Here is a 25,940-nt window from a genome sequence, read left to right as displayed (position 1 = left end):
CGAGAATAATGAACTTAACCTTTATATTAAAAGTTGAAACTATTGTATGGAGCCGGAGGGGGAGGCCTGGGGGGGGCAGCAAGCCCGGCCCCGCCGGCCCCTGGGGCTGCTGGAGCCAGCACCCACCTGCGGTCGGGACCCTCCGGCCTGTAAGATGATGAGCGTGGAAATAAAAGAGGTGAAACACATGGGATGGAGCCTGGGCTCTGCCTGCACCTGAGCCTCTGCCTGCACATTGCCCATTCACCTGCCTGCACCTGAGCCTCTGCCTGCACATTGCCCATTCACCTGCCTGCACCTGAGCCTGCTGCCTGTGCCGTTGCTTGCACCTCATGTCTGCCTGCACCTTCACCTGCACCCCTGCCCAGCTCTCCACCTGCACATCTGCCTACTGCAGACCCCGTGAGACTAAGGTCTCAGAGGCCCAGGGATGTGCTTCCCTCGCTCCCCAGGCACCATCCCTTGGGTCCTCTCCGCCCCCCCGTTGCCCCCAGGGCTGATGAAACACCAAGGGCAGGTTAACACGAGCTGGGGGGGGCTAGGACCAGCCGGGTGCAGCAGCCGCAGCCGGCCCTTGGTCGCCCTGCCTCGGTTCATAGCGGCGCAGCCGGCCCCCGCCGCTCCGCGCCACTGCCACAGGGGGCGCTGCCGCGCGGCGCTGGCCGCCCCCTGGCTGATGCAATCCCCGCGAGGGGAAGGGGCAGGACCTCCGCCCTGTAACCCGCCCCCCAAGGGCGTGGTTACAACCACCGCCCAATGAACGCCCGAAGCGCTCTGTTGCGTCAAAGGGGCGGGCAGGCGCCCGCGCAGTGCGTGAGCCCCGCCCCCCGGGGCTGACGCCGGCTGCGGGCGGGTTGGAGCTGGGCGCTCGCCCCCGCGCCGCCATTTTGCGCCGCCGCCCGCAGCAGGATGGAGTCGATCGCCCGAACGAAGCTGTCCGCCGCCGGCCGCGCCCACCGACCCGCTACCGCACCACGGAGCGCCGCTCCGCAGGTCCGACCGCACCGCTGGGAACGCTGAAGAGCCTCCTCTGCCCGCCGCCGCCTATGGAGCCGAGCGGCCGGGAACGCGCCGGCCCCGGCTTGGGGTGGGCCCGGCTGGGCTTCGCCGCCGCCTGGCCTAAGCTGGCCGGGCCCGGCGCGGCCCCCGGCGGCGCCTCGCCCCAGGCGAGCCCGCCCTTCTCGTGGCTGCGGATGGTGTCGCAGCTGCTCTCCCCGCTGCCCGCCCTGCTGCAGCGGCTGCTGCCCGGCCCCGCGCTCAGCAGCGCCCTGTGCCCCGCCGCCGGCCCCGCCAGGGCCGCCCAGGCGGCGCCGTCCCTGCTGCTGCTCTCCGAGTCTGCCGCCTCGCTGGACTGGGCCGAAGAGACGCTGCCCTGGCCGGAGGAGCCCCCGGGAAAGGGGCGAGAAGGGGGCGCGGAGGGCCCGCGGAGGAGCCTGGCGGCCGTCCCCGCCCCGCCTGCCTGCGCGCCGAGCCCGCAGCGCCGCCCGGCCGCCCGCTTCGCCCGGAGCCATCTGCCGCAGCCCCTGCGGGCCGAGGGCCCGGCGCAGGCCTGGCCGGGAGGCCTGCCGGAGGTGGAGTTTCTCCGCAGCAAGCGTTTGGCTTTCCTCCAGCAGTGGCCTTTGGCGAGCGCCGGCCTGGCCGTGCCGGAGCCCGACCACGGCTACCACAGCCTGGAGGAGGAGCAGCAGCACCGGGAGGGCGTTCGCCGAGGGGAGGGAGCGGGACGGAGAGAGCAGCGCTGCGATGCCGGCGAGGCGAAGGCGCCCGAGGAGCCGAACGAGCCCGGGGGAGAAGCTGGAGGTGGTGCCCTGGAGGGGCAGGAGGCGATGCGGAGCTCGGCGGAGGAGGGAGCGCTGGAGGGGGAAGCCTTGACCGAGGAGGAGGAGGAGGACTCCGAACTAGAGCAAAACCTCCCCACTTCAGCCAGACCTGCCTGCGCGAATAAATTAATAGACTATATCATAGGGGGAGTTTCGAGTGGGGAGGAGGAGAGTGCGGACGAGGAGGAAGATTGGGATGATGATGATGATGGCTTTGATAGCGAAGGGCTGCCCTCGGATTCGGAGGCCGGCAGCCAGGACGGGGAAAGGCTTCACCTCTGGAATTCCTTCTACAGCTTGGATCCCTACAACCCTCAGAACTTCACAGCCACCATCCAGACATCATCCAGCGAGCCGGGGAAGGATATGTCGGACGTAGAAGAAGAGGAGGAGGAGGAGGAAGATTCTTCGTGGGCAGAAGAGTCCTCGGGCTCCTCTCAGTCTGGCTCGGAGGAGGAGGAGGAGGAGGAGTGGGACTGCAGCAGTGTGGATGAGGCGGAAAGCTTGAAACTTTGGAACTCATTCTGTGCCTCGGATGACCCTTACAACCCTTTCAACTTCAAGGCAGCCTTTCAGACGGCGGAGAAGAAGGGGAAGGGAGCAGAGAGGCCGAGCCTGGTCACTTCTGAGCGCGGCCACTTCGCCGTCTGCCGGCTCCAGCTGGAGAAGCGCAGCTCGGGGCTCCCCGACCTGCTCCAGCCTGGCCTTCGTTGTGGGGAGAAAGCTGCCAGCACCAAGAGGAAAAAGGTAGGGGATGGGTTGCTGGGCTCGGGAGGCTTGGGGGGCGGTGAGCTAAAGGAAACAACAACCACCCGCAGCCACCCCCGGGAGCGCGGGGTGAGGTCATGGGCGCCGGGAGGGGAGGCAGGCGCTGAGCTCAGGCTGTGCCCGGGGCCGGTGTGCCTCATCCTGCACACGTGGTGGATGAGTGGCTCGGGAGAGGAATTTCCTTGCTGGGCTTGGAAGTTCCAAGTCTGCCTCTGACGATGCAGTTTCCGTTCCGCCGCGGTCTGACCTCATTTTCCTCCCCGGGGCGGGGGGGAAGCAGCTGAGAGCTGAAGAGTGAGAAGCGAAGGCTTTCCCGGGGGGAAATCCCAGGCTCTGTCAGCACGAAAGCGCTTGAGGACCTTGTTGAGTGCACTCGGGGTCAGCGAGCTCATGCTTTACATCGCGAAGTAAACAGTTCGAGGGCTTAGGAGAAGCCTCCTTGAGCTTTGGGAGTAGGGAGAAGCCTTCTGCTGTGGGGCAGCACAGAGCCGGGCGCTGGTTTCAGCTCTCCCTGCGCCGCTTGGGAGGCTCCTGCCGGGCTGTAGTGCCTGGGACCGGGCTTGGGAGCGCAGATGTGAAGTGCTGATGAGGAGTTTGGGCATTGGGACGCTCGCTCCGTGTGGCAGGGGTCAGGTAAATGGGAGTACACTTGCCCTGCTGTGAGGGCTGGGGTGCCACGGAGTGCCCGAGAGGGTTTGGCTGCTGAGCAGCTCCGCAGGAGCTGGCAGTGGCCTCCGGCAGGCAGCTGGGCTGCAGCCACAGCAGGGTGGGCAGCAGAGGGCATCCTGCCCCTGGGCTCTGCTCAGACCTCACCTCCAGTCCTGCCTCCAGCTCTGCTGTCCCCAGCAGCAGAAGGACTCAGAGCTGTGGAGGGAGGCCAGAGGAGGCCACAGAGACGCTCCCAGGGCTGGGAGCACAGGCTGAGGGGGCTGGGGCTGTGCAGCCTGCAGAGGAGAAGGCTCCAGGGGCACCTCAGGGCTGCTGCCAGGACCTGAAGGGATCCTGCAGGAAGGCTGCAGAGAGACTTCTCCTGAGGGGGTCTGAGACAGGCCAGGGGGGAAGGGTTTGAAGGCAGAGCAGGGGCAGAGTGGAGCTGAGGAAGAAGTTCCTCAGTGTAAGGAAGGTGAGGCTCTGGCCCAGGCTGCCCAGGGAGGCTGTGGCTGCCTGGGGGTGCTCAGGGCCAGGCTGGATGAGGCCCTGAGCAGCTGAGCCCAGCTGAGAGCTGCCCACCGTGGGGATGAGCTCTGAGCTCCCTTCCAGCCTGAGCCCCTCCGGGCGTTCTCAGGCACCACACAGAGCCTTGCCTGGCTCCTCAGACGCTGCTGTGAGTGGGGGGCTGTGGCAGCAGGGCCGGGGGCGGCAGGGCCGGGGGCGGCAGCGGGGTGCCAGGGGTCGGGATGGGAAGCTGGAGTAATGCCTGGGCCGGTGCGGGGGGTGGGCTGCTCCTAGCAGGGAGCTTTGTGTCCTCCTGCGGCTGGGAGCCGACTGCCTCCCTGCCTCGCTGCCTTTGCGAGCCCTGGCGGCCCCCACGGGGCAAGCTGTTGGCTTCCTGAGCTGCGTGGGAAGTCCTCAGAGCTGAAGGACCCCTCCGTGTCCCCCCCTGAGGCGGGGAGGGGAGGGGGCAGCCTCAGCCTGCCGCGGGCGGTGCCCCTGGGGCTCAGACTGATGCAAAAGGGCTGCAAGGAGAGCTCGGCGCGGGGGGAGGCTGCTGGAGCAGCTCCTGCCCGGGGGGGGCTGCCGGCGAGCCGGGGGGGCTGCTCCTGCCCGGGGGGGGGGGGGGGGGGGGGGGGGGGGGCCCGGGGGGGGGGGGGGGGGGGGGGGCTGCTCCTGCCCGGGGGGGGCTGCCGGCGAGCCGCCGGGGCCAGCCCTGCCCTGCCAGCCCGGGGGGGCTGCTCCTGCCCGGGGGGGGCTGGGCTCCTGCAGTGTCAGCAGTGCCCAGGGGCAGCAGGCACTAACTGGCACCTAGGAGGAGAAAGCTCTCTGCTGTGAGGCTGCTGGAGGCCTGGAGCAGGCTGCCCAGACAGGCTGTGGAGTCTCCTCCTCTGCAGAGCTTCCAGCCCCACACTGTGACCCTGGGCAAGCTGCTGGGGGTGCCCTGCTGGGTCAGGAGGTTGGGTTGGATGATGCCCAGGGGTCCCTTCCACCCCCAGCAGGCTGTGGTGCTGGAAGGCTGAGTGCTGTGAGCTTGGTGTCACTGCCTTGCTGGCACTGCACCCCTGGAGCATGGCAGCAGCTGGCACTGGAGGCCGCTGCAGCCCAGGGCTGGGGGCTGCCTCCCCCCAGCTGCAGCCCAGGGCTGGGGGCTGCCTCCCCCCAGCTGCAGCCCAGGGCTGGGGGCTGCCTCCCCCCAGCTGCAGCCCAGGGCTGGGGGCTGCCTCCCCCCAGCTGCAGCCCAGGGCTGGGGGCTGCCTCCCCCCAGCTGCAGCCCAGGGCTGGGGGCTGCCTCCCCAGCTGCAGCAGCCTGAGCTCCCCTCCTGGGGCTGCAGCAGGGCTGCCTCAGGGCCCTGCTCCCTCTCCAGACCAAGGAATCTTCCTCTTGGCATTTTCCTGTGCCAGCCTCAGCAGTCAGCTCTTGGCCAGGGCCCTGCTGGCAGCCCTGGGCCGGTGCCCTGGCCTGTCCTGCTGACCAACCTGCCTGGCATGCCTCTGGGGACACAGGGCTGCTGCCAGGGAGCTCTTGCTTCAGAGAGGACTTTGTGTCATCAGCTGAGGCCTCCCAGGTCACAGTGTGCAGCCTCTGGGGAGGGGGAAGGCAGCAGCTGCTGGCTGCTGCAGCTGGGAGGTGGAGGGTCCCAGGAGGGTCTGGCCTGGAAGGGACAGCAGAGCTCATCCAGCCCCACCTGGGCAGGGACCCTTCCCACCAGAGCAGCCTGCTCCAGGCCTCCTCCCAGCTGCCTTCCAACACCTGCAGGTTTCTGGAGCCTCCACAGCTCCCCTGGGCAACCTGCCCAGTGCCTCCCCAGCCCCCTGGCCAGGAGCTGCTTCCTCATGGCCAACCTAAATCCAGCTCCTTCCAGCCTGGAGGCCTCAGCCTCCCCCTGCCTGTCTCAGAAGTCCCTCCCCAGTACTCTGAGGCCTCCTTGGAGCCTTCTCTCCTGCCTGCTGAGCAAGCCCAGCTCCCAGCCTGGCAGCCCTCAGCCCCAGTGTGGCAGAGCCCTGGCCTCAGGCCCTGTGGCAGCTGTTCCCAGCCTGGGTGGGAGCAGCCCCCACCTGCAGGGAGGAGGTGAGGGGGCTGCTGGGGGTGGCTCAGGGCTGCACTGAAGGTTTCTGTCCTCTCTTGCAGGTCACCTTCCAGGAGCAAGTGACTGAGTACTACATCAGCAGCGAGGAGGACAGGAAAGGGCCCTGGGAGGAGCTGGCCAGAGACAGCTGCAGGTTCCAGAAGCGGATCCAGGAGACAGAGGAAGCCATAGGCCACTGCCTCACCCCACAGCACAGGCACAGAGTGTGGCAGAGACTCCAGGAGTCCTCCCCCAGCAGGGCTGAGCTCTTCTAGCACCTTCCCAGGCTGTGACCCCAGGCCCTCCGGGGCAGGCTCCAAGCCAGAAGAGGCAGCTGCTTGTGGCCCTGGGCAGGGGGCAGGGGAGTGGGCTGGGAGCCCTCCCTTCCCATCCCCACCCTGCCATCCCAGCAAGGAGCATCCCTTGGTGCCCCCCCTGACCCTCCAGACCACCCCTTGAGCACCACAGAGGGCTCAGGTGGTGTCAGTGCAGCCCTGCTGAGACTGCTCTGGGGGAAGCCCTTTCCAGGCACTGCCTTTGCCTGCCCTGTGGGGAGGGGGCTGGCTGCAGGCACCTGGGGAGGGGGCTTGCTTTGCACTTTGAGGGGGGGAGGGGGGGGGAAAGCTTGAAAAGGCAAAACCTATTTTGAAGGAAATCTTGGGGGGGGCTCAGGGCCTCCTCTTGGGGGGGCTCAGGGCCTCCTCTGGGGGGGGGGGGGGGCTCAGGACCTCTTGGGGGGGCTCAGGACCTCTTGGGGGGGCTCAGCACCCAGGTGTTGCAGTTTTGATTTAAAGTTTCTCTGGTTTTGGGGTTTTTTTTTTTTGGTGCTTCTCCATTTTCCTCTTGCCCAAAAGTCTCTCTTTAAGGTTTGCTCAACCAACCTTAACTCTCCCTGTGCACAGCTCTGCCCCCTGCCCCCCAGTCTGCTGCTGGAGTGCTTCTGGATCCCTTTGATGCTTTTCAGCCCCCCCCCCAGCTGGGGGTTGTTCAGTGGAGCTCTGGAGCCCCCCCAGGCCCTTTGGCTCCCTCCTTATTTAAGTACCCAGAACCATTGCAAAGGGCCTGGGCTGCTTGGGCCCCAAACCTCTGCTTCCAGAGGCTTCACCCTGCTCCCCAGGCACACCTGCAGCAGGGCTGGGGGGGGATAGCTTGAGGCTGGGGGGACCCAGCCCCCTTAGCTCTGCTCAGAGCAGCTCAGCCATCCCTGGGCCCCTTAGCTCTGCTCAGAGCAGCTCAGCCATCCCTGGGCCCCTTAGCTCTGCTCAGAGCAGCTCAGCCATCCCTGGGCCCCTTAGCTCTGCTCAGAGCAGCTCAGCCATCCCTGGGCCCCTTAGCTCCTTACTCAGAGCAGCTCAGCCATCCCTGGGCCCCTTAGCTCTGCTCAGAGCAGCTCAGCCATCCCTGGGCCCCTTAGCTCCTTACTCAGCAGCTCAGCCATCCCTGGGCTTGAAGTGAAGGATTCTCTGTCCCCTGTGCTGCCCCTGGGGCTTGGGGGCAGGGGACACCCAAGGCTGCAGACCCCCTCTCCCTCCCCAGCAGCCAGTGTTGATAGCTCTGGGTCTGCTCTGCCCCACAAGGAGCATTTCACCCCCAGGGGCTTGGAGGTTGAGGTCCTGTGTGGAAGGAGAAGGCTCCTGCTGGGGGTGCCTCAGCTGGGGCTCTGCTGGCTCAGGGAGCAGACAGCACTGCTTGGCTCTGGGCAGGGGGCTGGGGAGGCTCCCCCCAAGCAGCAAACAGCTCTCTGCTGGCTGCACAGGGGCTGGGAGTGAGCACTCTGAGAGTGTTCCCTGGGGGGGAGAGACCTAAACCCACTCCAGCTTTGTCATCTCCTTAAGGACTTGAAGGATAAGGAGCAGGGGGGGAGCCCCCCAGGGGAGGAAGGGAGGGCAGGGGGAGAGCTCCCCAGAGCTGGGCTGAGTTCCCTGCTTTCCTCATGTGCCTCAGAAAGGCTTTCCAGGGCTTTTTTGGTTGCCTCAGTGGGGTCTGAGTTTCCAGGTGACCTCTCTGCTGGCAGCTGGAAGTGCTCTGGTTGGGAAATGCAGAACCCCAGCAGGGTTGTCAGGAAACCTGAGCCACACCACTGCTTAGGCAGTGAGTTTCCACCCCCCTGGCCACCCCCAGGGGAGCCTGGATCCCTCCCAGAGCTGCTGCTCAGCTGTCAGGTGCTGGTTCCAGTGCTCCCCTCCCAGGCTGGGAAGGGCCTTGGGGCTGTGCTGGGCAATGAATTTGTGCTGTGCCTCAGCTGTGCTCAGGGTGAGAGAAGTCCAAGTGCAGGGCAGAGGTGGTTGGCTTCTGCTCCCAGGTGTGGCTGCTAAATGATCTCATTCTGGGGGGGAGAGGAGGGGATCAAGCCCCCAACCCCCCCCAGCTGTTCCCCTTTTGGTGCTCCACTCTGCACAGCTGCTTTGGGCTCCCTGCTGCCTGGCAGAGTGTGGGAAGGGAGCAGCTGGCAGGCACTGATCCCCTCTGGCCTGCAGGGGCCTGGGGAGGGCTCCCGTGGCAGTGGGCACAGCTGGGTGGGAAAAGCAGCTTGGGGAAGGGGAAGCAACCAAGCGAGCAGCTGCTCTCAAGGTGCTCCTGGGGGGAGCAAAACTCAGTGCTTTGGTTTCCTGCCCACCCTGCTCTGACCCTGAGCCCTTCCTGCTTGGGCCAAGCTCTTCCCTCCCCCTCCCCATCAAACCTTCTGCTGGGGAGGGAGCCCCTGGGAGGTGAGGAAGCAAACTAACCCTCAATTAACAACCCCCCTCCTCCTCCTCTGCCCCCCAGGCTGGGCTGGGGGTGGTCCCCTCTCTCCCCTCCCCCCTCAGAGCTTGGCTGGAACTTTAAATCAAAACTCTTTAGACTCTCAGATTCTTATTTTTGTATCAGCTGGAGGCAGTTGGAAGCCCTGCAGCAGAGGCCCTCTGGGCAGGGGTGGGCTGGGGTTGGGTTCATTGCCTCCTCCTCCTCCTCCTCCTCCTCCCTGGTTTGTGTGGAGTTTGTTGGGGTTTTTTTTATCTGAAAGTTCTATTTCTGTACATAATAAAAAGAAACCAAACCAACCTCTGGAGAGCTGCTCTGGGAGTGAAGGGCAAGGTGAGAGCAGGGGCAGGTGGGGTGGTTCTGGAGGGGCTGAGGGGAGGGGGGGCAGCTAACCTGGGCAGGGTCTGCTGGGCTCCTGCAGGGGGTCAGGGCTGGCCTCTGGGCACCAGGAGGGCACCAGGGCTGGCCTCTGGGCACCAAGGGTGGCCTCTGGGCTCCTGCAGGGGGTCAGGGCTGGCCTCTGGGCACCAAGGGTGGCCTCTGGGCTCCTGCAGGGGGTCAGGGCTGGCCTCTGGGCTCCTGGAGGGTGCCAGGGCTGGCCTCTGGGCACCAAGGGTGGCCTCTGGGCTCCTGCAGGGGGTCAGGGCTGGCCTCTGGGCTCCTGGAGGGTGCCAGGGCTGGCCTGCTGGGCCCCTGGAGGGGGTCAAGGCTGGCCTCTGGGCACTAAGGCCGGCCTCCCAGCCCCTGGAGGCTGTCAAGGCTGGCCCCTGGGCACCAAGCCCAGCCTCTGGGCCCCTGGAGGGCACCAAGGATGGCTTCTGAGCTCCTGGAGGGGGTCAGGGCTGGCCTCTGGGCCCCTGGAGGGCCCCAAGCCCGGCTTTGGGATGTTGGGGAGGTTGATGCAGATGATCTCTAAGGTCCCTTCAAAGCCAAACCAGTCTGTGAATCTCTCAACCTGTTCTTTGCCTGAGGCTCCTTACCAGCTCATGGCCATCCCCAGCTCCTCTCACCCATGGGTGCCAGCTCCAGAGCCTGCAGATGCTCCTTGGCCCCCAAGCTCAGCCTGCTGCCCGGGGCTGATCCTCAGCACCACAGCTCTGCTGCACCCCCAGGGGTTCAGCCACCTCCCTGGGCAGCCTGGGCCAGGCTTTGAGAAGCCTTTCAGGGGAGAAGTTTCTTCTGCTGTCCAACCTAAGCTTCCCCTGGGGCAGGGGGAGGCCATTCCCTCTTGTCCTCCCACTTCCTCCTTGGCCCCAGCCCCCTCTCAGGGAGCTGCAGAGGGCAATGAGGTCTCAGCCTCCCTCTTTCCAGGCTGAACTCCCTCAGCTGTTCCTCCCCAGCCCTCTTCTGCAGCTCCTTCAGCAGCTTGGTTGCCCTTCTGTGGACCCTCTCCAGCCCCTCAATGTCCTCCGTGGAGTGAGGGCCCTGCAGCACCTCCTGTGTGGGGTGTGAGAGGGCAAAGCCAAGGCAGATCCTTCCTGCAGGGCTGGCTGGAGGGGGTTGTGCCATGGAGCAGCTGTCCCACCCTGCCTGACAGCCTGGCAGGAGCTGCTCCTTGCCCCGTGGGAAACTGCAGCCAGCTTCCTTCCCTGGGAGAGGAGGCAGCTGCTGGGCCAGGGAGCAGAGCTGCTGCAGCCCTGTGGCACGCAGTGAGGCAGCTGCAGGCAGCTGGGACTGGACCCTGGAGACTTTGTGCTGAGGAGGAGCAAAGGCCCAGGCAGGACCTTCGCATCCAGCACCTTCCCCCCCCGCAGGCACCCTGCTGCTCCCTTTAGGCTCTGCTGTTGGAGGCTGCTGAGCTCCTCCAGGCCAGCTCCGAGGTGAAGCAAGGCTGCTGGCAGAGCAGGGGAGGGAGCAGGAGGGGGTTGGAAGGATTTCACTCCTGGAGCTGGAGGGCTGCTGGGCTGGCACCCTGCCCTGCCTGCTGGCAGCTATGGCAGCGAGGCTCTGGAGCTGCCAGGGTGGCCGTGGGAGCTGGGGGCTGCTGTGCACTTGGGATGGGTGACAAAAGGTCATTAACCATCTGCTGGCACTCTGGGGGCCTGTGCTCCAGCCTCCCAGCCCGGCAGGACCCGAGGAGCAGCACCCAGCAGCCTGCCCTGGCACCACCGAGCACATCAGAAGCCCTTTACAGCCAGACGTGGAGGCTGTGCAGCACTCAGCTTGCATTTCGCTTCGTTTCCCTTCCCTGCTCGGCAGCTCTCTCGCACTTGAGAGGGCAGAGCCGGGAGGCTGCTCCTGCCTGCCTCGGTGCTGCCAGACGTGGGGGGGGGGACGGCCGCCGGCCTGGCTCCCAGGTAGAGCCTTGGAGCCGTCGGTGTTTGGAGTAAAGGGGAGGCGGCAGCTCGAAGCTCCGGGGCCGGGCAGCTGCCTCCTGGCGGGCGGGGAAGGGGCGCAGCGCCCAGGCTGAGGGGCGCCCGGCCCCCCAGGGCTGCCTCCCCCCGCAGCTGCCTCTCTGCCGCCTGCAGAAGCTTTCGGCCACGAGGTGGCGCCAGAGCCGTGCGGCAGCGGAGGAGCCGCAGCCGGCGCCGGGCTGCGCCCTGGCACAGCCTCCTGCCGCCCTGGCACAGCCTCCTGCCGCCCTGGCACAGCCTCCTGCCGCCGGCACAGCCTCCTGCCGCCCGGCACAGCCTCCTGCCGCCCTGGCACAGCCTCCTGCCGCCCTGGCACAGCCTCCTGCCGCCCTGGCACAGCCTCCTGCCGCCCGGCACAGCCTCCTGCCGCCCTGGCACAGCCTCCTGCCACCGGCACAGCCTCCTGCCGCCCTGGCACAGCCTCCTGCCGCCCGGCACAGCCTCCTGCCGCCCTGGCACAGCCTCCTGCCACCGGCACAGCCTCCTGCCGCCCTGGCACAGCCTCCTGCCGCCCTGGCACAGCCTCCTGCCACCGGCACAGCCTCCTGCCGCCCTGGCACAGCCTCCTGCCACCGGCACAGCCTCCTGCCGCCCTGGCACAGCCTCCTGCCGCCCGGCACAGCCTCCTGCCACCGGCACAGCCTCCTGCCGCCCTGGCACAGCCTCCTGCCACCGGCACAGCCTCCTGCCGCCCTGGCACAGCCTCCTGCCGCCCGCAACAGCCTCCTGCCACCGGCACAGCCTCCTGCCGCCCGCAACAGCCTCCTGCCACCGGCACAGCCTCCTGCCGCCCTGGCACAGCCTCCTGCCGCCGGCACAGCCTCCTGCCGCCCTGGCACAGCCTCCTGCCGCCGGCACAGCCTCCTGCCGCCCTGGCACAGCCTCCTGCCGCCCGGCACAGCCTCCTGCCGCCCTGGCACAGCCTCCTGCCGCCCATCCCTCCGCCGGGCCCGCAGCCGCTGTGCCACCGCGGGGCGGGGAGCGTGGGGCAGGCTCCGTCGGCGCAGGACCCGCCGGGATCGGCACATTCCCGAGGGCTGAGGCACGGCACAGCTCCGTAGCCTTTGTTCGCTTCCCTCGGCGGGGCAGCTCACCTGCCGCGGGCTGGGTGCCCTCTCCCACCGCAGGGAAGCGCAGCGGCGGCTGTGTCACCCCCGCGGCTCGCACGGCGCTGCCCTTTTTCCGCGTGTTTTGCTCCCTTCGCCTCTTGTTCTCCCCGCGGTCCCACCACAGCCTGCAAACAAGGCTTGGGGTGGAGGAGGAGGAGGAGGAGGAGGCTGCTCCGTGGTGCTGGGCTGCTCCTGGCACACTGTCAAGCAAAATGCTTCTGTCCAAACAAGCAGCTGGCGCTCCAGGATGGAGCTGCTGGCCCTGGGCTTGCCTGCCAGGGTCTCCAGCGATGTGTTGCTGCTGGTTCTTGCTGCAGCAAATGCAGCTGCTGGGCTTCTGCATCTCCTCCCTGAGACAGGAGATGAGGAAGAAATTCTTCCCTGTGAGGGTGGGGAGAGCCTGGCACAGGCTGCCCAGGGAGGCTGTGGCTGTCCCCTCCCTGGAGGTGTTCAAGGCCAGGCTGGATGCAACCTGAGCAACCTGGGCTGGTGGGAGGTGTCCCTGCCCGTGGCAGGGGGGTGGCACTGGGTGCCCTTTCAGGTCCCTTCCAGCCCAGCCCACTCTGTGATTCTCTGCTGTGGAGGCAGAGTGGAAGTGGGAGAAGTGGAGCTGCCTCCCTCAGGGTCATGCTGTGGCCTCCCCAGTCTCGGGGTACACCCTGGCTTCAGCCCCAGGAGCTCCTGAGGTGGTTCACTGGGAGGTGACTGCTGTGTGGCTCAGCAGATGGTGCCCTGATAAGGATGGCAGCTCCTGGCTGCCCCAGGGTCACCATAAGCTACCTGGGCTCAGGGTAATGCTGCCCCTGGGCAGCCCCAAGCCAGGCCAGCAGCCCCCTCCTGCAGAGAGCCAATGCCATGAGGGCATCCTGGGCAGCTGTGCCAGGGGCTGCAGGCCTGGGGGTCTGAGCACCAGCTCACCTCTGCACCCCTTGAGCCAGCTCCTGGGCACAGGCAGGACAAGAGCATGGCCCCCAGTCTGCAGCCAAGCTTGGAGCTTCCTGGGGTGAGCTGATGGCCAGGAGGGTGGCATCACCTCCTGCCACGCTGGGGGCCCTCTCTCTCTGGGATGCTCTCTCACTGGGACTCCCCAGACGTGTTTTTCTTACCCAGTGGTTCAAAGGCTCCAGGAAGAGCCTTCCTGAGGCTTCAGGGGAACTGGCTTCCCCAAGCCCCATCAGGGAGCTGCTCTGATGTGGGGACTGCTCTGCAGCTCAGCAGGGCAAGCCCCTTCCTCCCTGCTTGGAGGAGCAGCTCCTTCCTCGGCTCCTCTCTCAGTCCTCTCCTGAGCCAGCATCTCTCTCCTTGCGGCAGGAGGAGCTTCGCAGAGGCGCCGCTGAGACAGGAGGGCAAATTGGTGCCTCCTTCGCAGTCACCCAGCCCAGGTGCCTCCCAGACCCCACCTTCCTCCTTAAAAGACCTTTAATTGATGGCTGAGGAGCGGCAGAGAGAAAATCCCCGGTGGGCAGCTCGGAAAAGAGCTGCAGATAGTCATCAGGGTGCCCTACATACTGCCTCGGCTTGGCTGCGAGATCAGAAGGCAGAGAAGAATTTGACATTGTTTAAAATGAACAGGAGAGGGAAGTAACAACTCCATAATTACTCACCCCGGAGTTAATTGCTGGTAATTACACTGAGTAGGCAGCGCAGGAAGCTGTGACAACCCTGCAGAGTCATTTGGGGAGCTGCGCTGGGAGGCTGCCCTCTGAACCCCGAGCTCGCAGGCAGGGTGGCAGCCTGGCTCTCAAAGGGTTAAGTCGAAGGGTTTGGTTGGGAATGTTTTTTTTCCTCTCTCCCTTCTTCTCTTCCCTCCCTCCTCGCTTATTTGCAGCAAAGAGCCTGGGTGGAAGGGCTGAGCTGAGCAAGGCTTCGCTCCCGGCCGGGGCCGGGGGCCACGACACCGGCAGCTGCTTGGCACTTCCTGAGCCGGGTGCCACCGTCCCAGCCTGAGGCCGCCGGGTGCCACTGCACCTCCTGGCAGCGTGGGGCTGCTCTGTGCCCAGCCCCTGCCCCCACGACCGTCCCCATGGGGGATGACATCGAGTGGCTGGACCTGCCGGGCAGGTGGACCTACGGCGTCTGCGGGGACGGCCGAGTCTTCTTCATCAAGTAGGGGCCCGCCCAGGGGGCTGCAGGGATGGGGCTCAGCTGGCTGCATGCCTGGGGGGCTGCAGGGGGGGGCAAGGGCTTAGTCTGGGCTGGGAACAAGGGATCCCCCCTGCTGTAAGCTCCCTGTCTGGCTGCTTTGCCCTGCTCCTCTCTCCTTGCCCCCTGCTCCTCTCCCTGCCGTCCCAGCCTCACGGCTGCTGTTCCACTCTTACCCTAAAATCTGGTGTGTTGGTGTTGTCCCCCCCCGTGGATAAGTCCCCCCATGTTGCAAGGACCCTTGCCCAGCAATGGGAAGGGGCTCACTGGGCCCCCCTGGGTGCTGACAGCCTCCACTCTTTGTCTTCCACAGTGATGAGACCAAGTCCACGAGCTGGGTGCACCCTGGCACAGGCTACTCCGTCCAGAGTGGGCACTTCTCCTGTGCTGGTAAGGGACAGCTCCTGGGGTTTGCTCTGTGCCCTCTCCAGACACTGGTCAGGATCTGCAGGTGTGGAGTGAAACCCTCCCAAAAGCACTCCCTGGAGACCCCAGAAAAGCTGAGGAGGGTTTGGGGGGGCTTTGAGTGATGCTCGAGGGGCTGCTGCATGCCTCGGGCAGGGAGTTCCCAGCTGCAGAGATGTTCTTGGGGGGCTTCTAAGAGTCTCCTGCAGAAGAGACTCCCTGAGGTCTCTGAGACCTGTTGCTGATGGGGAGGGGACCCAAACTGCTTTGTAAGCACAGTCTGAGTGTGTGAGAGCACACCCCAGGACATGGCATCCCCCAGGGGCCATGACTGTGCCACAGCTCCCTGCCCATGCTCCTGCCCTTCCCCTACTGATGCCTCCTGTGAGATGGTCTCCTCCATGGCTGCCTGCTGGGGAAGTGTGGCCTTGGTGAGACACCAAGGTCCACCAGCAGATCCTTCAGGCAAGCTCTGAGCCCTGGTGCAGCGGCCCAGCCCCCAGCAGGGCACAGGCAGGGGGGGCAGGAGCTGTGTGGGGCAAAGGAGGGTGACCCCTGCTTCTGCCCTGTCCTTCCAGGGCTGCCCCGAGGCTGGGAGGTGGACACCACGCTGCATGGGGGCTTCTACTTCATCAAGTAAGTGAGCAGGGGCTTAGGGGAGAGAAGCTTCTCTCCTCCTGCCATGGCAGCCTTGGAGGATGCTTCTCCCTGGGCTTGGCTCTGCCCAGAGGCAGCAGCTCCCCAGATGCCTGAGAGTGCAGCAGAGGCTGCTGCAGCCCAGGCTCAGGGAGGACCCAGGACGGTGAAGGTGCAGCTGGGGAGGCTCTGGAGCACAGCAGTGGCTGCAGGATGGGGCCAGGGGCATGTCAGGCTTGGGTGGGTGCCCATAGCCCTGCTGTGCCTCATGCCAGGCTGCTGCAGAGGTGGTTGTGGTGGTCTCATGGTCACAGCAGCTGGACAAAGCTGGAGGTCCTGCTGGTGAGGGAGGAAGCAGGGGGCTGGCTGTGGGAGGGCTGTGTGGAGCTGTCTCAGAGGCAGGTTGGGTGCTGTGGTCACCAAGCCCTGCACACTTGGGCAGCAAGGTGGAGCTGCCTGTCCCTGGGGGGCCGTGGCAGTCCCTGTGTGTCATCAGCAGGAGCCAGACCCAGCTCTGGGCCATGCTCCTGCACCTGCAGCCTGGGACAGGCAAATGTCCCTGCACAGAAGGGAGCTCCTGTGCCGAGCTGCCCTTTCAGATGCAAATGTCTCTTCTGAGAGCTTCAGGAGCTCCAGGGTGCCGTGGGTGAGCCAGCCAGCCCCCCACCCTGCGCCATCCCTCGGGTGAAAAGTCCCCTGGAGCCCTCTGGGGACTTCCTCCGGGGCCCAGCAGCCCTGGTGGGAGGGAGCCCTGCGGTGCAGAGGGTCCCTGGGGCAGTGCAGAGCTGGTTGTGCTTACTGGGGCTGAGGCAAGAGCAGTGTAACTCGGTGAGGATCTGGCCCAAGGCATCGCTCCCAGTTCATCCCAGCTCATCCCAATGTGATGCTTCCCTTTGTGTCTTGCCCCTTCCTTGCCTCCAGCCCAAGGTCTGGGACCCTGCTGGAGTGATCACAGAATGGTTTGAGTTGGAAGGGACCTGAAAGCTCAGCGAGTTCCAACCCCCTGCCACAGGCAGGGACACCTCCCACCAGCACAGGCTGCTCAAGGCCTCATCCTGGCCTTGGACCCCTCCAGGGATGAGGCTTCCACAGCTCTCCTGGGCAACCCCTTCCAGTGCCTCAGCAGCCTCACAGTGAAAAACTTCCTCCTCATGTCCACTCTGAATTTCCCCTGCTCCAGTTGCAAATCATTGTCCCTTGTCCTTGTCTCTCCAAGCCCTTCCAAAGCCCTCCTCCAGCTCTCCTGCAGCCCCTTCAGGTACTGGCAGGCTGCTCTAAGCTCTCCCTGGAGCCTTCTCTCCTCTGATGCTGCTGTCTAGACAAGCTGAGCTGCAGGCTGCTGCCTCACCTCGTGCTGGGGCTCCAGGTCCTGCTGGGTGAGGGAGTTTCAGAGGAGATCTTTGAGCCCAGCCCTGCAGACAGAGGTTCCTCTGTGTGCTCAGACAGCCATAAACCTGCCAGAGCCAAGATCCCGAGGTGGGCTGTGCAGAGCACTGCTGTGATCCTCTCTGTCTGCCCAGCAGGGCCAAGGTGTCCTTCAGCCAGCCCTGGCTTTGAGTCCTGCAGCCACTGAGGCTGCCAGGAGTGGGGCTGCTGGGTGAGGGCTTCGGTGGAGAACCTCCTGGTTGGGTTCAGGCTGCTGCCTGCAGCACTTCTGCCACACTCCTGCAGGGCAGGGCTTGTCCTCCTGACAGGCCAGGGGGGGATGGTTGGGACTGGAAGAGGGAGATTCAGAGTGGAGAGAAGGGAGGAACTTTTTGTGCTGAGGCTGGTGAGGCCCTGGCCCAGGTTGCCCAAAGAGGAAGGAGATGTCCCAGCCCTGGCAGCACTCCAGGTCAGGTTGTTTGGGGCTGTGAGCAACCTGCTCTGGCTGGGGATGTCCCTGCTGGCTGCAGGGTGTGTGTGGGGGACTGGATGAGCTCTGCAGGTCCCTTCCCACCCAACCCACGGAGCCATAGAATGCACAGGACTGGAAGGGACCTTCGAAGCTGCCCTTGCCCAGCCCCCTGCAGTGAGCAGAGCCATCTTCAGCAGGAGCAGGTTGCTCAGAGCCCCACCGAGTCCGACCCGGAATGTCTGCAGGGAGGGGGCCTCCACAAACCCATCTGTGATGCTGATTGCTCCACGCCGGGCGCGGTCCTCCTGAGACCCGGCCCCGGTGTCAGCGCCGGTCCCTGCGCTCCGCAGCGGCCGGGGACGGCGCAGCCGAGCAGGGAACTGCCCTGGGGGAGCCGCAGACCCCCCGCCCCCGGCTGGGGACGGCTGCGCTGCCTCCTGCCTTTGCCACAGCACCCACAAGGTGGCACCGAGGCTGGCGCAGCGGTGCATGCCCTGCACGTTGCCGCACACGTGTGAGTGTGCGCCGGGCACAGCTGCAGAACAGCTGGATCCTGCCGCGCTGGGCAACCCTCCTGCCTCTGCCAGCCCGGGAGGGCAGCGCGCAGCCCCCTGCCCCTGCTGGCTGCTGCCGTGGGGAAGCACTGCTGGTTCAGGGGCTCCTGCTGGGCCTGTGCCCTCAGCAGGTGATGTGGCAGCACCGTGGCCCTCTTGTCTGGGCAAGGCAAGGGGGTAGGGGCCAGCTGGCTCCCAACCTGCCTGGGGCACCCACGGCTGGTGCTTGGTGCTGCTCTCACTGCCCCCTGGCCTCTGCAGCTCCTCAGTTGCTCGTGGGCTTCCCGGCCTGGTTGTCAGCTTTTGGGGCACTCCTGGGTGGCAGCAGGGCAGGGAGAGGGTAAAGTCACCCCAGCAGGTGCCCTCTGCCTGTGGGGCAAGGGAATGGCTTGGGCATAGTGACCTTGGGGAGGGGACAGCTTGGACTTCGGGGGGGTGGGAGTCTCTCTGCTGCAGGCTGGCAGGGAGGGAGGATCTCACTCATTGCTGGGGTGGGGGGAAAGGAAAGGGAGCTGCAGAGCATCCAGTGAAAGCCATCCCCCTCCCCTAATGGCCTGTGGCTGAGGGGGGGATTAGAGGATCAAGGGCAGCTGCTGGTTTTTCCTTCCTGGAGAGCTCACATCTCCCCCATGCCAGCTCAGCTGCAGAGGCTGAAGGGTCCTTGGGTGCTGCAGGGTCTGAGCCACCCTGGTCGGGTGCAGGTGGGGCCCCATCCCTGGTGCTGCCAGGCAGGGGTAAGGCAGTGCCATAGATCAGGGCACGGTGCCATTGCTGGAGGCACAGAGTCTGCAGCTCCCCAGCACCTCTGGCAGCACCCAGCTCTGCAGACTGGGAACCATCCAGCCACCAGGCCAGGGCTGGGGAAGGGTCCTGCCAGCCCTGCCTGAGCCACCCCTGGTCCTTGGCATGGCCCAGGGGACCTAGTGGTGGCCTCTGTGTTCCAGAGAGGAACCTGTGGCTGTTGAGCTGCTGGGCTGCTGCTGCTGCATCCTCTCTGCATCCTGGGGTGGAGGGATGCTGCCTGAGCCTGGCTGGGCACACCCCGGGGGGGTTAATGGTGGTCGTTCCACTGATGCTGGGATGCCAGGGGGAGTGAGGGCCAGGCTGGACCCCCGATGCTGGACTGTCAGAGGTGGGGGGCAGCACACTCCTGGTCTCTGCCTGGTGCTGGGATGTAGGAGAAGGGAGCAGAGCTCCGAGTGCCCCCACCCCCCCCCCCCCGGGCTGGAGGAGAGAGTCTCGCAAGGTGGGAGGAAAGGGGGAGGGGGGCAGTGTGGTCCAGTCCCGTCGGTCCCATTCCCGACCCCTTCCACCTCGCTGCGCTGCGGTGGGTGAGTGGGGGGCGGCGCGGCCGCGGCTCCCCCCAGGCGATGCGGAAGGGGGGCGGTGCGGTCCCCTGCGGGTGATGCAGGGGGGACAGGGTGGCGGAGCGGGGGCGGCAGTCGTTGCCGTCCCCCCCCCCCGCCGTGCTCGGTGCCAGCCCGGCATCACGTGCTGCTCGGCGGCCCCCGAGCATGCCCAGCTCCGGCTGCGCTCCGGCTCCGGCTGGGGCTGCCCGGGAGGATGCTGCGCCCGTAGGAGGCGGGGGGGGTCCCGACCGCTGCCCACCCCACACGGTGAGTGCCCCCGGTGCGGCTCCTTTCCTCCTCCTCTTCCTCCTCCTCCTCTTCTTCCTCCTCCTCCTTCTCTTCCTCTCAGGCGCTGCGGCGGGGGGGGTGCGGGGAGCAGCGGAGCAGCCCCCCCATCGGGGACATGCTGTGGGGAGGGGGTGCTGTGAGCGGTGCAGGAGGTGATCTGTAGGGGAGGGGTGCGAGGCACCTGTGGTCCAGCCGAGATGCGGGTCCCAGCCTCCTGTGGGGTGCCCCATGGCCAAACCCGGGATGCGCTGCGGGGGACAGCACCCCCCGGCTGCCCTGGGGAGCTGGGGGCCAGGCTCTTCTTGAACCCCCGCGCCCCTCCTGCTGTGCTTTCGGTGAGAAGTGCCTCCCCCCCACCCCCCCGAGCTGTCTCCATGGTGTGTTTATGTGCAGTGCGCTGGTTTGTGTCCCCAGACCCCCGCGGGAGCAGGCTGGGGACCCCGCAGAGGAGGCTTTGAGAGAGACCCGGCTTTTGGAGCCCCTGGCTCAGCACCCCCAAACCCCCGTGGCTGTAACCCCCCCAGGATGGGCGAAGCACCCCCAACCTTGCACGCTGGGGCTGATCCCCAGGGCTGGTAGCTTTGCTGAGGTCTCAGCCAGGATGGTCTGTGATGATGGATGGAGGGAGGGAGGGATGGATGGATGGAGCCGAGATGTCGTCTGGCGCTTCCTAGGGACCCAAGAGCTTCCCTGGGCTCCGTGGCTCCCATCCTCTCTGCTTGCTGCTTAGCAGAGAGCCTGCCTCCTCCTCCTCCTCTTCCTCCTCCTTGGTGGAGAGCGAGGGAGAACCGCCTCGGGGATGCTTGTCACTGCGAGATGCTCTTCTTGCTTGGCCCCCCCTGCACGGAGGTGTCTGGCGGGGCTGGAGCCGAGGCGCCAGCCGCAGCCGCTACCCCGAGCAGTCAATCGCAGCTTTGTTGCGCCGCGGAGAGCTCCGAGGGAGCAGGCTCTGAGCCATCACATGATGGGGCATGGAAAATACACCACGGGGCTGTCAAACCCCAGCGCAGGAAAGGGCTGGCCGGACCGGTCACCCTGGGCCATCCTCCTGGCCGGACTGGTCACTCTGGGCCATCCTCGGTCACCCTTGGCCATCCTGCTGCAGGTCTCGCTGCGCGGACACCCGGCTCCGGCCGCTGTGCCCCTCTGCAGGGGGAGGTCCAAGCCTTCCAGCGCCTCTTTGGAGGGGCTTTGCAGTCCTCCGAGGGCCGTGCAGTGGTGTGGGAGGGCAGAGTGTTGTGTGCCTCGGTTGGATCTGCCCCTCCTGGCGCTGCCATCCTGTGCCGCGGTCCCCTGGGAGCAGGGGGGGTTGGCTCCCCGCTTCCAGATGGCTGCTGGAGCCGCCGTGTAATCCCTCTGCGCTGGGAGGGGAGAGGGAAGCTGCGGCGGGGAGGGGACGTGTGGTCATCCCGGGGGGCCGAGGGGCGCGGGCAGGTCTGCCGGGGCCGGGGCACAGCAGGCCGTGGGGGTGGCATTCGCTGGGGCAGAGGCAGATCCTGGCAGGCAGGCAGGCGTGCGGCGCTGCTCCGCAGCTGGCAGTCGGCAGCACCCCCTGGCTTCTCCCACTTCACGTCAAGAGCGGCTGCAGCCCGCTCCACATCCATCCCCCGGGGCTGCAGCAAGGGCTGGGGGTGCTGCTGGCCACAGCATTGCTCCCAGTACGGCTCAGCCTGTGGAGCGCTCAGCGGGCTCTGTGCGGGTGGCAGCTCTGGGTCCTGCCCCTGGCCCCTGCTGGCCTTTCCTCACGGATAAGGACAGCTCCTGTCCTGCTCCAGTCTTCACTGCTCCTTGTCCCTGCTTGCCTGCATGTCCCCTTGTCCTCCTCCCTCTCACAGAAGCCATAACTGGGGGTCACCCATCCCCATTACCCACCCCCAGCCACCCTCTCGGGGACCAGAGCCAGGATTAGGTCCCTGAGAGGGGGTGGCCAAGGCATTAAAATTCTTGAGCCTCTGCTGAAAATCACATGGTGGGCACAGAGCTTGGCCCCTCTGCCTGCTCTGGGGCTGCCCCAGCCACAGTCTGGCTGTGGGGAGCAGCCCTTGCACCCCCAGCCCACACTGGGGAGCCCAGCAAGCCGTGGGCCACCAGCACCGTGCTGGCCCTGAGCGCTCCATCGCCCTGCGTCCCTGGCTGCCCCCTCACAGTGAGGAGACAGGGGGCAAGGCCAGGCGTGAGGAGGTCCTCCAGGCAAGCCCCAGGCTCCTGCCTGGGTCTGGGTTGCTGGGCCAGCACTGGCCTTGCTGGAAACCGTTTTCCTGCTGAGTTCCCATAGAAACCAGCAGGAGCAGCCACTGGGCTGGCAGGGATGAGGGAGAGGAGCAGGCAGGAGGGAGAGGAGCAGGCAGGAGGGTGAGCTCCACGCCTGGTGCTGCTGGGATGAAGCAGCTGCACCAGGATGAAGCTTCCCACCCCCCACCATGGTGGAGATGCACCAAACACCATCCTGCATGCCAGCCATGGCTCTCCATGCCACGGGAGGTGTGTCAGGAGCGTGTGTGTGTGCCCTGCAGCCAGGCCTGGCATCGGGCACCAGCAGCAGGCTGGATGGGCAGCGTGGGACTTAATCCTTTCAGGGCTGCTGAGGCTGCCTGACCCCACAGCAGATGGGCAGGGCTTGGGGGTTGTTTTTCTGCTCCTTGGGGTGTAGCAGGGCTGGGGGGTTCTCCTGCCTGGCTTTGCTGGCTGGAGGGGAGAGCTGGGAGCCTTGGCTGGCTCCTGGCTCTGGCAGGCAGCTGCAGCAGCATCTCCCCTTCTGTTTTCCTTTAGCTGAAACACGGCAGCCCGCAGCAGGCAGGAGCAGTGCAGGGAGGAATCTGCTGTCTCCTCAGCCTCCTTTCTGGCAGGCATCTGGCAGCTCTGCACCCTCCTGGGGAAGCTCCTGCTTCCCACACAGCTCCTTCCCACCCACCACAGCGTGGGGAGCAGGGGGTGCCCTGTGCCCTGCCAGCCCCCCTTGCCTAAACCACCTCCACTTAGACAGAGGCTGGAAAAAGCCCTCTGGGATCATCCCCTCCAGCTATCAACCCAACCCCTCCACAGCCACTGAACCACGGCCCCAAGTGCCACAGCTCCTCTGGCTTTGGAACACCTCCAGGGGTGGTAACTCCACCACCTCCCTGGGCAGCCTGTGCCAGGGCCTCACCACTCTTCCTTTATCCTCATTTGTGGCACTGCTGGAGAGCATCTCCCAGCTGGGGATGATGGGCAGGTGGGAAAGGGAAGATGAGCTGTAGGGAGAAGGAGGGAAGGGGGCAGAGTACTCTGAGCCCCCTCAGAACCCTGCCTGCTCCTCCCAGCATCCAAAGCTGAAGGAAACCATTGAATTATGGAATGGTGTAGGGGTAGGAAGGGATCCCTAGAGCAGGATCACCCAGGGCAGGTCACACAGGAACACATCCAGGTGGGTCCAGAGAAGGAGAGGCCACAGCCTCTGTGGGCAGCTGGCTAAAACCCTAGGAGTGAGTTGTTTCTGGGCAGGCCAGCTTGGTGCCCTCTTGGTTTCTGGTTTGGTTCCAGTTTTCACTCAGCAGCAGCAGTGCAAAGAGCCTGGGGAGAGCCCAGTGAGGGCTCCTGGGGCAGCGGCAGCCACGGGGTGAGCTTGCTCTGGCCATGGCATGCAGGGAACCAGGCTGGGTGGTGGCAGTGGTCAGTTGTGCCCTTAATCTGTGCATGCCCCAAAGCTCTTTAATAAAGATTCAAAGTCACCAACTTCTCAATTAAGGGATGAGACAGCTCTTGATCCCTGTTTCTGGGTCAGCTGCAGAAAGGCCATTTCAGACCCGGGTGATTGCTTCCCTTTGATGTTTCCAAAGGGGAAGGCTCCTGCCGGGGTGTGCTGTGCGGGAGGGAGGGTGGCTTGGCCACCTCCAGGGAAGGACTCACAGCCTGGAGTCCAATCCTGTCTGCTCCTGACTCCTGGGAGAAGGTTTCTCCTCCTTTCCCCCGCGGAGCATGAGTGCTCCCTGCTGCACAGTGCTGGGTGATGCCCTGCTCTCCTGGCACGCTCTGGGGCAGTGCCACCGGCCTTGCAAGGTCCTTATCACCAGACCTGCCCCGGGGCCACCTGCTCCTGGGTGCATGCCCATGGGTGGTCTGCACCCTGCCAGGCCCTCCCCGCTCTCTAGGGTGCTTCTAACCCTCTGTTTACCTCAACAACAGCCACTTGCATGAGTGTTAATTGCAGGAGCTGGCAAGGCACTAATTAGGGGATAATGAGACAGCTTTTGTGCACGCCTGGCATCATGTCGGCAAACTCCCTGCTCCAACGCCCCCTCCCCCTCCGTGTCACGTTGGTGATCCCCTGCCTTGTGTCCCCTGTGCCATGGCCCTCTGGCTCCTTCTCCCTGCCTGCCCCCCTGCCTGCCCCGCGGCTGCAGCCTGCCAGACCAGGCCAGCTGGGGCATTTCTTCCACCACCTCATGTCCCCACCACGCCAGGGCTCCAGGCAGCTGCTCAGTGCTCCTCTGGTAATTTGAAGCAGAGGAGTTCCCACCCCTGAGCCCCTCGCTGGCCATCAAGTGGCCACCGGAGCCTTTCTGCGCAGCCCTTTGTTCTCGGAGCAGGGAGGCAGGACCTGAGTGCTGCAGGGCTTGGGCTGACCCCTCCACTGTCACTGTCACCTTTCCTCATCCTCATTGTGTCTTCCAGCCCATGGGAAACAGGGCTGAGGGGCTGGGGGTGGGACCTAGGGCTTGTGCCCCCTCTGTGACCCAGCAGAGAGCCTCCTGCTGCATCCTCCCGCTGCTCTGGCACTCATCCTCCTCCCACCGCCACCTCGGCCAGGGCCAATTGTGCCTTGCTGAGCAGCAAGAGGCCTGCAGGACAGGGAGCTGGTGATGCCCTCCAAGGCTTCCTCACCTAGTGCTGGCAGCAGCTGGGTGCCACCAAAGCCTGGCACCTCGCACCAGCCACTGGCAGCTCGCTAAGGGTCACCCCGGGTTGGCAGCAGGCGTGTGGCTGCCACGTGGTGAGGGCACTGGCACCAGCACCCCCAGGCTCCTCTGGGGCTGGGCTGCGTGGGAGCCACCTCTGTGGGTGCAGCTGGGGTGGGAGCAGCACTCCTGCCCCAGAGCTGCGGGGGATGATGTGCTGTGGGGCAGGCTCCCACCCAGGGCTGGTGCCCGGCAGAACAGCCAGGACCAGTCTGGCAGCGCCGGCAGCGCTCCCGGCCCGGCCCGGCCGGTTCTGCGCCAGCTGGCAGGGCCAGCCCCGTGCCCACCCCTTCCTGGAGCACCCACTGGGCACCCGAGCTGCTGCTCACCCAGTGGGTGCGGGGCTTGGCACCCATCCTGGGCTGCTGGCCCCCCAGGGGGCTGTGCTGGGTGAGTGTGCCCAGGGCAGAGCCAGCGCCGGGCACAGCATCCTCGGGGGGTGGAAACGGCTTTAGATTCCATCCCCTTGCCAGGGCCCCCAGGGCTCTCAGCCTCTCCTCACCACACATCTGTGCCTTCATCCTCCTCCTAGCCTCAGCTGGACTCTCTCCCTCTTGAGCCGGGGAGCCCAGAACAGGACTCAGCACTCCGGATGTGGCCTCGGCAGGGCTTGGAACGCCCTTGGGGGGTGGCTCAGCTCCTGCTCCAGGCTCCCACTCTCCCTCTCCAGCCCCATCCTCACGGAGTCCCCAGCGCTGGGCAACCTGCTCTGATTGAGGATGCTCCTGCTGGCTGCAGAGGGGGCTGGACTGGGTGACCTTTGGAGGTCCCTTCCAAGCCAGACCATTCTGTGGCTCTGTCACCTAGCGCCATGCCCCCCACCCCTGAGCAGCTGCTCCTGGGGCCAGGCTGCCTGCTGGGACCTGCACCTCGAGGGTTCAGCTCTGCCCCCTCTTGCCCCCAGACGCCAGGCCAGGCCTTGGCCAGCTGCTGGTGCTCTGAAGCTCAGTTCCCTGCCTTTTATTCTTCCAGAGAGTTTGAAAATGGGGCTGCAGCCTCGGGGCCCAGAAAGCAGGGAGCAGATCAGGGAGATAAGGACCTGCTGCGTTCAGCCCTGCCCTGATCACTTCAGAGCTCATTGCCTGCTCCCAGCCTCCCAAACTTGGGGTGCTGGGGGTGGGGGGGGTGGTATGTGGGGGTGGCAGGACCCTGGGCTGGGGCTTGCTGCCTCCTCTCCACCTTTCTGATCTTCCTGCAGTGCCTTTGCCAGGTCTGCTGTGTGAGTGCAGGGAGTCCTCTCCCTCCTTTTGGTTGTTTTTCATTAGGTTTGGCCATTTCCCCTCTTTTTTTTGTCACCCTGTCCTTCCTTTCTGTTGGTTTGGGTCATATTTGGGGGGTTTCCCCCTCCTTTTTCTTCTCCTCTTTCCCTCCTTTTTTGTTGTGTTTTATTCTGTTTGAGGATTTTCCCCTCCTATTTTTTTCCCTCTTTTCCTCCTCTTGGCTGTTTCTGGTTATGGTTAAGGATTTTTTCCCCCCTCCTATTTTTTTCCTCTTTTCCTCCTTTTTGCTCTTTTTGGTTATATGTTTAAGGATTTTTTTTTTTCCCCTCCTATTTTTTTCCTCTTTTCCTCCTTTTTGCTGTTTTTGATTATGTTTGAGGATTTTTCTTCCCCCTCCTATTTTTCCCCCTTTCCCTCCTTTTTCTTGTGTCTTATTATGTTTGAGGATTTTCCCCTCCTTTCCCCCCCCCCCCTTTCCCTCCTTTTTTGCTGTTTTGGGTTATCTTTAGGGAATTATTTCCCTCCTTCCCCCTCCCCCCTCCCCTTCCCCTTCCCCTCCTT

General features: G+C 65.2%; 2 protein-coding genes across 2 annotated transcripts in view; both read left to right on the top strand.

Moving 5' to 3' along the window:
- Positions 1-46: 46 nt before the first annotated feature.
- PPP1R15B (protein phosphatase 1 regulatory subunit 15B) lies at positions 47-6,090 on the top strand. Its single transcript, XM_054176288.1, has 3 exons — positions 47-178; positions 789-2,567; positions 5,872-6,090. Exons 1-3 carry the CDS (start codon positions 47-49, stop codon positions 6,082-6,084), a joined length of 2,124 nt encoding a protein of 707 aa, XP_054032263.1. The 3' UTR covers positions 6,085-6,090.
- A 13,007-nt stretch (positions 6,091-19,097) lies between these two features.
- The window catches only part of PLEKHA6 (pleckstrin homology domain containing A6), a 50,765-nt gene continuing 43,922 nt past the window's right edge, over positions 19,098-25,940 (top strand). Inside the window, exon 1 of the mRNA XM_054176332.1 lies at positions 19,098-19,204. The gene's annotated coding sequence lies outside the window, so the exon portion shown is untranslated. The remainder of the gene's footprint in view (positions 19,205-25,940) is intronic.

This window comes from Dryobates pubescens, chromosome 35 (genome assembly GCF_014839835.1).
Source record: "Dryobates pubescens isolate bDryPub1 chromosome 35, bDryPub1.pri, whole genome shotgun sequence".
Classification (NCBI taxonomy): Eukaryota; Metazoa; Chordata; class Aves; order Piciformes; family Picidae; genus Dryobates; species Dryobates pubescens.
The sequence above is the reverse complement of the archived record's forward strand: the minus strand, read 5'-3'. Positions and strand labels throughout refer to the sequence as shown.